We start from the raw sequence: 10,135 nt of genomic DNA on the forward strand, positions 1-10,135 counted from the left end.
TATTAATTTTTCCTCAGTCAGGACAAAAAGAATTGTTCTGGCTGTTAGATAGAATAAAAGGTATCACTTTTTTCTCCCCCTCAACCCTTTAATTCTTACTATTTTTAAAAAATAATTTTAAATTTTAAATGATTTCTTCTATAAGCCACCAAAAGTCTTATTTACCTTTCCAACTGAATGAGAGTTGTACCTAACTAGCAATGTAAAAAAAAAAAAGTTTTTATTTTGCTTACGGTACTTTTAAAAATTAATAGACTATTTTTTAGAGCAGTTGTTAGGTTCACAGTAAAAATGAGTGGACAATACAGAGAGTTCTCACATACCCCCTGCTCCCCTACACATGCACACACACACACGCACACACACACACAAAACCTCCCTCACTTTCAATATCCTGCACCAGTGTGGTACATTTGTTACAATAAATGAACACGGACACATGACTGTCAACCAAGGTCCCAACTATTCTTCACATCTTAATTCTCAGAGTTGCCTCACATGACCCCTTGAGGCCAACCAGACCAGTTTACAGACTTTCCTGTGACACAGCAAAGGATATTAGTCGGCACTCCTGTCTGTAGGCCCCCGCCCCATGGGCCATTTCGTCAGTCGGGAACACTGAGTGTTCTCCCTTGACTGACCTCCAAGACCTAACTCTACATTCACCACTTTGGGAAAGAATGTTTCTGACCTCACAAGGCCACAGTGCTTTTGGCAATCTCTGAACATCCTGTAACAGAGATGGACTCATAATTTACATCACAGCAGCAGAAGTTGTTCCCAAGGGGACTACCACCAAGCAGATAAAACTGATTTGAGAGTGTTAATTCTGGAATAATTATTAAACTTCAATTAGACCAGTTAGCTAGGCATCAGTTAGCTTTACAGTTATATCTGATTAACCGTGATTTCTACATTACAATTGAATCTTATTGCTACAAGGGTACTGAACCTAGTAGCTCCAATTCCACACAATCCAACCAGCTGCCTAGTATTCTGTGACTCTCTTCCCCTTAGAAAAACCAAATCTATAACAAGTCACAGACTGAACTACCCTTTGCAAGCGGCAGGATTGAGAAAGACGGTTGCCTTCTTCACTTGTGCATTGGGAGGAATAAGTTGACTGCCAAACACCTAAAAAGGAACAAAGAGAAGTTTTCAGTAAATGTCCGTCTATTCAGTTAGTGAGCACAGATATTCTTTCATTCCAAAAGAATTTACTACTGGCAGATACGGTGTCTACCCTGGGGAAACAAATTTCATGTTGACAACCCCACCATAAACAACAACAATAAAAGTGCACCTTTATTTAATGAAAATAAGCTGAATTTTATATTGTAATAAAACGCCCTGCTTCATTCACCTACTAAAGGTAAGTAACTTTTCTTTTCTCTGTAAGATATGACTAGGTTTATTACAACCAGTAAGTCCGTAGTCTGTCACAAGGGAAGTTTAATTTGTCTTCAGTTTTCAGAATATAACCTTTTTCTCTTTTAACTTATTACTAAAGCTTATTCATGAAGAATCTTCATGTTACCAGTTAATCTTCGTATCTTTATACACATAAAAAATAAATCTAATACTCTATTTGCCTCCTTTCTTTGCAACCTTGATAAGTAGCACCAACTGGTACAGGAAAAGAAATGTGATTAATATTTACTAAGCACCTAGTATTTGCCACTTCCACACATATTAATTCTTAGTTCTTAGAAACCAAGGAAGTATTAAATATTCCCATGTTTATAGATGAGAAAGCCAAGATTCAGAAAGATTAAGTCAGTCAAAGTCAAAGTGTTAATAAATTACAAGCCTAGAATTTATATGAATCTAACTCCAAACTTCTACTCTATCAGCTCTAAAGAGCTAATAAATGATGAGGCAGAGTTACGACACCCAGAGGACTAGATGCGAGGAGTGAAAATGGGAAGTAACGGGAGGAGAAGGTGGTCAATAAAAGGAATGAGAATAGGAAAACCCCGAAGAGGGCAAAATTGCGAGTCTTAGATTGTGGGAAGTAGGTCTGGGCCAAGGAGGTAGAATTAAGTACAGAAGCACAAAGTAAATATAGGAGAAAAATGGAAGTTACACCACGATTTTTATTTAGTAACTGACTCCAACTCTACCACCTCCCTGACAGCCCACTGGAGATCCTTTGTCACCATTGTCTATTTCTTGCTTTAAAAAAAATAAACTTCTATTTCTGAATACTTCAGAAAGACATACTATTTCTTTGTAAAAAGTTTCTGTGTACGTTATAATTACTACTCTGTTTTCACTCTTATTGAGTTAGATCTTAACATTTTGCTGCCAAATCTCTAAATATCGTAATTTGTTCTTTTTCTATCCATACTATTTCTGGAATTTGGCCAGAAATGATTTAATTAACCTGCCAGATTCCAGATCTACAGTTCTAGATTATTCCTCCTAGTCCTGGGTTTTTAGCCTCTAGAAGTCTTATCTACCTGCAACTCATGTCTCAGGTTTACATGAGACTACAATGAGGTGAGTTCATGTGAGATTAAAAAAAAAAATCGGGCTTCCCTGGTGGCGCAGTGGTTGAGAGTCCGTCTGCCGATGCAGGGGACACGGGTTTGTGCCCCGGTCCGGGAAGATCCCACATGCCGCGGAGCGGCTGGGCCCGTGAGCCATGGCCGCTGAGCCTGCGTGTCTGGAGGCTGTGCTCCGCAACGGGAGAGGCCACAACAGTGAGAGGTCCACGTACCGCAAAAAAAAAAATCATATTCTTTCAAGAATTTAGACTGAAAAGGGAAGGACACAGACAGGAAAAGTAACTAGAGGGAGGGGGCTATAAGGATGAATTCGCTTCCTTTTTTCAGATGGAAGGAGCTAAATGGGTGTCGGGAAGTGGAGAGTTAGAACAGTGGGAAAAGTAGGAGGAGATGGAGTTCAGAACAGAGGTGGAGGTATTTACTTTGCACAAGAAAGGGAGTACCCCATGACCACTCTTCCTTCAAGGGGGAAAGCCTTCCCCTCCCAAGAGGATTTTCCAGTTGCTAGTGGAAAATTAGCTTGGGGTAAAGATCACCTCAAATTTAATATTAAAGTTTATTTGAATTGATTTCCAAAACAGCTTAGAGCCATAAGAGATAAAAACAACAAAGCAATCGAATTCTTGAAACATGGATTTAGAACAGTTAGGGAATCACTAAAGAGAGGAATTTATTAATAGTATCTATTGTCATTGTCATCCACGGAAACATTTCAAAAACAAACATGAGGTCTGCCACCCACCTCTCCTACTAAATGCATCACGTCTTTTGTCATTTTTTAGTTTCATGTTTCTTTTTTGGTATTTCTGACATCGTATGCCTGAATGACGTAACAAAAAGGCAACTCAGTCGTGCAAATTAATCTGCAATGTATAACGCACACGTTTGGAGGGGAGGGAAGAACAAAATTGTGGCCTTAAACCTGAAAGGCTACAACTAGATAGATGAATATTTAAGTGCAATACAACTACAAATTCAGCTACAACTAGATAGATGAATATTTAAGTGCAATATCATGGGAGAGGGTCTGAATCAGTTGTGCTAAAGAGACAGGCTTTAAAAATATGAATCAACAGTTTTAAGAAGATTTGACTTTGAGAGGTAACACCTGTTCTGAACTGATATCCTTGGGGGTTATTCGGATTAGGGATGATTCGGGCTTTAGCCAGATCTTCAAGGACACCTGCAGACATGAACAAATTCCCAGAGTGCCAACCAGTCCAGTTCTGTGTTCTCTGGACTAATCCAGAAGTAAACAAGTCTAAAGGGGTGGGCGTCAGAACTGCTCCTCACCAGATTGTTAACCTCCTCCAGTTCTATTCAGAGTTGGCTGGCAGCCTGATTCACCCCGATAGCGGGGAAAAAATAGCCAAGCTGCGCTGATGCAAGGCACTGTGCAAGTCCCCCTGGAACAGCCTGAGATTTCTGCACAGTGGAGATAAGGCGGGTTTTAATTGTTTCATATTAAATGGCATTACCTGAGCTTCTTGACAGGCTGCTCTCCTTAGTAGGTTATCACTATCAAAGTAAACAAAACAGAATGAACGTTAGCTTTAATAAGTAGGTTCAGATCCAAGCAAATCATCATCATTTTTAGAAATATGTATAACTCTTCCCTGTAAAATACCCAAGTCAAAGTTTCTTAAGACCTGTAACAAATCATGGGCACGTTTGAAAAATACTTTCTCTGAATGAAACCCGGTGTTAGGTTTCCGTACTATGGGAGGCATGATAATCCCTCCTCCCTCTAAGATGTCCACATCTGAGAATTCCCTGGCAGTCCAGTGGTTAGGACTCAGTGCTTACACTGCCATGGGCCTAAATTCAATCCCTGGCTGGGGAACTAAGATCCTGCAAGCTGCGTGGCTCAGCCAAAGAAAAAAAAAAAAAGGATGTCCACATCCCAGAACCTGAAAATGTTATCTTATGTGGCAAAAAGGATGTTGCAGATGTGACTAAGTTAGGATCTGGAGATAGGGAGAGAATCCTGGATTATGCAGGTGGGCCCAATCAAACCACAAGGGTCCTTAAAAGCAGAGAGACTTCAGCAGCAAATATGACCATGGAAGGATGGTCAGAAAGATGCAACCTCACTGGCTTTGAAGATGGAAGGCGGCCGTAAGTCAAGGAGTGTGGGTACCCTCCAGAAGCTGTGACGGCAAGGAAATGGGTTCACCCCAGAGCCTCCAGAGGAACGCTGTCCTTGCCAACACCGTCATTTTAGCCCAGTGAGACTTGTGTTGGACCTCTAATCCACAAAACCATAACATAATAAATTTGTGCTGTGTTAGATCACTAAGTTTGTGGTAATTTGTTAGGGCAGCAGTAGAAAATGAATGCACATACCCTGCATTTTTCTTATCCAGTAGAAATTATTCAGGTCATTTGCCAGAGATAAATTTAATATGTAGTTGCTTCTGCTAGTGTTTTATCTAAATCAGGGGTCCCCAACCCCCGGACCACAGACCGGTACCAGTCTGTGGCCTGCTAGGAACCAGGCCACATAGCAGGAGGTGAGCAGTGGGTGAGCGAGCAGAGCTTCATCTGTATTTACAGCTGCTCCCCATCGCTCGCATTACCACCTGAGCTCTGCCTCCTGTCAGATCAGCGGCAGCCTTGGATTCTCATAGGAGCTCGAACCCTACTGTGAACTGCACGTGTGAGGGATCTAGGTTGCTCACTCCCTATGAGAATCTAATGCCTGATGATCTGAGGTGGAGCTGAGGCGGTGATGCTAGCGCTGGGGAGCGGCTGCAAATACAGATTATCATTAGCAGAGAGGTTTGACTGCACAGAGACCATAATAAGTCAACTGCTTGCAGACTCATATCAAAACCCTATCAGTGAGTGGCAAGTGACAATTAAGCTGCATCTTACGGAGCAGACTGGACATAAGCAACACACATCGGGGGTCACTGTCTCCCATCACCCCCAGATGGGACCATCTAGTTGCAGGAAAACAAGCTCAGGACTCCCACTGATTCTGCATTATGGTGAGTTGTATAATTATTTCATTATATATTACAATGTAATAATAAATAAAGTGCACAGTAAATGTAATGCGCTTGAATCGCCCCAAAACCATCCCCTACGCACACCCGGTCCCTGGAAAAACTGTCTTCCACGAAACTGGTCCCTGGTGCCAAAAAGGTTGGGGACCGCTGATCTAAATCTCTTATTTTTTATATCACAGTCAGATACTCAATTATATCATAAACAGAAAATTTGGGCATGAGGCAAAATTTTGCCTTGCAAAAATGAAAACATTCTATCAGAACATGTTCATCTATTCAGCATAAAGCTTTCTAAAATGTTTGTGCCACTTATACCTTAAGAGCACTTTAAATGGCTGACTGCCTACTGGGTTCCAGAGTCTTCTCCTTGTAAGAGTCAATTCTAATGCATGTTGCTGGCACTGCTAAGATAATGCCTTCAGCCTGGTTAACAACAGTTAAGAAAACTAATACCCAGAAAACATGACCAATAAACAATTTATAGGAAACAATTAAAAGGAGAAAAGTGTTATTTCACTTAAATTTTCTGTCTAGACCTTTTTCATAACATCAAAGACCTTGAATTTTGCATTTTTATAGTAATTCAAATCTAATTTTGACATTTAAATTTGAACTAAAAAAATTAAACAATCTTTTGCTTTCTGCCATGGTTGCAGTCCAAGGCTATGGATTTTTCTTCCATAGCCAGGCTGGAGGAGGACCCCTAGATTTCACAGAGCAGTCAGCTTCTATGAGAAGGTGTCTCTTCCCTAAGGGGAAGTATCTCTGCTGCCCACCTGAAACCTAAGGGCAATGACAATGTCCCATTACAATTATAATGACACCAGTACCTCAAAAGCACTTACGGTTTTACAACGAAGATTTGAGGGGGACCGATCCCTTGTGAGGTCTACCCCACAAGGCGCCTTTACAGCCAGGTTCAGTCCCCTGCTTGAGTGACACTGCTCCCTACTACCTTATGGCAAAGGGAGTCCTACAAGCTCCCCTCCCCTCCCCCACCCAAGAGTCACAAATATTCACGTTCTGCTCTTCTCTTCGCATGCCCCTCCATCAACTGCTCCCGGTGAATTATTCTAACATCAACAAAATATACACACATGTAAGATGAGGTAAATTCAGGGTACAAACTAGTAAAATATTTAAAAATAATTAACATGTCGGTCACCCTTTACAGTTGACTTGATCCCTCATGCTCATGCCCTTCTGCACAATGACGAGGTGAGATACTGAGCCCTCAGTGACTGCCAGATCATAAAATAAAACCGGGTTCCTTGTAGTCAGCTGAGCATTGTCACCAGATTCCCCCGGGCTCGGCTAACCCTCAGTCTAGCTTCCATACTGCCTGGGGCACCACTTCCAGCCTCACAGGACTGTCTTCCTGCAACCACCTGCCTCAAAGTGTTTTTCCTAGTAGACAGAATGACCTGTGCCTCCACTCTTTTCCTATAAAGACATCCTGTGGATTATCCTGTACAAGTATATGCTGCTATAAAAGCTGAGTGCCTATCTCTACACCCCTGTCCATTTCCCCCAGCCAGCTTCCTCCTCTTCCTACTAGGGACAGGGCTCCGAGGGCGCCAGGCTCCCCTGGGTCATTAGTAGATACCATCTTCCTTACTGAACCAGCCACACTGATGCCTGTGGACCCAGCTGAAAACACAAGACCCCCAAACATATACAAGAATATGGGTAGCACCTTGGATCATTTTTTTCCTCAATTCTTTTTTGCTAGGAGTACAATTTTGATGGTTAAACTTGTGATGAAGTATATTATTCAAGATCTCAGCTCTCTCGAGCTTACTAATACTGCCTGATCAGCCTGCTATTCAATATCAATCGATTTTTTGATCGTTAATTCCCTGGATTTTACCGTGTCTAATGGAACGTGCGTGCTGCCGATGCCACCTGTGAGAAAGCCAGAATATGTACCAATTTAGACACTGAAAAGAAATCCTCGTTATAATCACACTTAATTTTTTAAATATCAAAAGTGGTATTAACTATGTTGATCACGCTCTCTGAACCAAACTGTATCTAAAAATCAAACGTATCCTCAAAGGAAAAAATATTTCTCCTATTGACATATTCTGATGGTCTACAGAAAGCTCTAAAAACTATTTCAAAAAAGAAATTTCAAAAACATTTTCTGTAACGGCTGCATTGGTGGAATAGAAAGTAACTTAAAATTCACAGAACTACTACTGTGTGCCAGACACTATGGCAGTTCTTTTCATAAACCTTTAATCTCTGCAACAACCTTGCCAAGGCAGGCATTATAGTCTCATCTTACTGATGAGGAAGTCCAGGCTCAGAGAAGCGGGAGAGCTGGGTTTCAAACCCATGCCAACCTAACCCTACAGTAAGTGCCATAAGGCTCTTTCTTCTTAATTTCAGACAATACTGAATGGGTAATACTCCTTTGGATGTATACATTATAGCACATTTATTAAATTTATCACATTACTTCCTAGTTTCGTCTAATATAACTCTTAAGATTTACAACCATATAATTTTTTTTAATAAGTTCAGGTGGAATAAAGCTCCCAAAAGTGATTGGTGAAACAAACTTATTTAACACAAGGTGCCAGGTACAGCACCATGAACAAGATTTGGTCCTGACCTGAAGAAGCTTAGGATCCACTGGCAAAGAATAGCTCTTGGTAAATATCAGTGATATAGTAAAAGACATGTTTCTTGATAGATAACATGCCAGGCACTGTGCTAGATGTCTGGGACATACCAGTGAATAAGCCCAACATTCCCCATCCTCATGAAGTTTACACTTTAGAAGGGAAGAAAGGCAATTCGATTGGCGATCATCAAATGATGTGACTTTTATGTGCACCATGAAAGAGGCATATAATAGGGGCATCTAACCTCGCCTTGAAGGAATTAGAGAAGACTTTTTACAGGACAGTGAAGTTGAGATCTGGGAGATAAATAAAAAGTAGCCAGGCGAAAATAGGGAGGAGAATGCAGGCAGAGGAAAGAGAATGTGAAAAGCCTGCAAGCGCTAGATCACGACCAAGGTAGGAAGCTGAAAGCAGTTCGGGACAGCTGCAGGCAGGAAGCCACGGAGGAGCCAGGTACAGGCCAGACCAAGAGCCTTTCTTAACCTATTTAAGGAATGGGGATTTCATCCTAAGGGCCATAAGAAGCCATTAAAGGGTTTTAAGAAGAGAACTGATATGGTCAGGTTTACATTGTAGAAGGATCATTCTGGCTGCAGTGTCAAGAGGGCAAGCGTCAAAGGTAAGATTGAATCCAGGGAGCCAGGGAGGATTCTTCAGGAACGCAGGTCAGCGAGGAGGACTAGAGCCAGGATGGAGGTAGTGGGGACGGAGAGAAGACAGACTCAGCAGACATTTGGAGGTAAACTTAAGGGCTGGTTCGTGGGAACCCATGAGAAGGGAGGGGTCAAAGATGGGGCCCACATTTCTTCCAGTGGAAGGCAGTGGAAGGTGGTAAAAGTCACAGAGATGGAAGGCAGGAGGAGGGACAGGTAGAGGAGGGAGGAAGCTGAGTTTAGTTTTGGACTGGTCGATCTGAGGCAGTGATGAGAGAGCAGGTGGAAGGTTCCAGGGGACAACTGGAACATCTGGAATTCCAGACAGAGCTCTTGACTAAAGATACACATGGTAATAAGAGGGGTGAGAGGGGATAAGATCATCTCCATGAGGAGGTGGAAGCAGAAGCAGGAAGACATACCCTGCACGTTGGGACCCTCCACAGAGAACACCAAATGACTCCCAAGTAAACGGAGACTGCACCTCATCTCAAAGCCAAAGGAAAGATGTGGTGGACAAGCAAGGAAAGAGGCTAAGCATCCTCTCCCTTATCTCCCATCATGCTCTCGATGTTGCCTCTACTCTTGGCAAACTGCATGCCTTGCTGTTCCTAAAAGACAGAGTGGACTGCACTTTTCCCCTCCAAGGATGTGGTCATTTTATGCCCTCTCCCTTTAAAAAAAATCGAGGCCAAACAATACCACCCACACCCTTACCTCACCACACACAAAGCTGCTTGTCCTATCTTTCCTCCTTCATTATAACTGTCTTGAAGTCATGGATAATTCACCCTTTTCTCTTCCACAGCACAGAGCACAGACTCTTGTAGGTAATCTAAGATACTCAATAAATAACTGTTTAATAAATAAGTGGCAAGTGTTTCAACACAAGAGACTGACTCCCTGTGCCCAGACAGGCAGACTCTGTTCTGGAGGATAAACTGAAGGTTATTCTTTGTAGGAGTATCTGGCATTCTTGAGCCAAGAGATCAGCTGGGATGGTTCTTCAGTGTCATGACCACCAAAGGGCAAGAGGAGGGCTCATTGTGGGGCAGGACAGGAGAGGAGGGGAAACTTCAAACAGTCACAGGAACTTTACTAGATCAAGAAGACCCAGGGAGGTGTGTGTGTGTGAGTGCACGCGCACGTGTGTATATTTGCCAGAGAGGGTAATGGAACTAGAACCCTCTGGAAAGGCTAAGTCAAGAACTCCTTTTGGTACACCAGGAAGCACCATAAGGACTGTCCCAGTGGCTGAGTTTGGTGTCAGAAATTCCAGATTCCTAATGAGTCAAGAATCTGATTGTGAAACGAAGACCCTGTGA

The 10,135-nt window shown here is 42.3% G+C and overlaps 1 protein-coding gene across 8 annotated transcripts in view; it reads right to left on the minus strand.

The window, feature by feature from the left end:
* AGK (acylglycerol kinase) overlaps positions 1-10,135 on the minus strand; it is a 92,450-nt gene that overhangs the window by 55,821 nt on the left and 26,494 nt on the right. For 7 of the 8 annotated variants that reach the window (XR_009565245.1, XM_030854028.2, XM_060305212.1 and 4 more), the window contains 2 exons: positions 3,989-4,028; positions 1,055-1,134 (listed from right to left, as the gene is read on the minus strand). The exons of the other annotated variant lie outside the window; for it this stretch is intronic. Coding sequence is in view for 6 of the 7 variants with exons in the window: in XM_030854028.2 (XP_030709888.1) it covers positions 1,055-1,134; positions 3,989-4,028 (120 nt within the window). In the remaining variant the exon portion in view is untranslated. The remainder of the gene's footprint in view (positions 1-1,054; positions 1,135-3,988; positions 4,029-10,135) is intronic. 8 annotated transcript variants of the gene reach the window in all.

The sequence above is a fragment of the Globicephala melas genome, chromosome 9, assembly GCF_963455315.2.
Source record: "Globicephala melas chromosome 9, mGloMel1.2, whole genome shotgun sequence".
NCBI lineage: Eukaryota > Metazoa > Chordata > Mammalia > Artiodactyla > Delphinidae > Globicephala > Globicephala melas.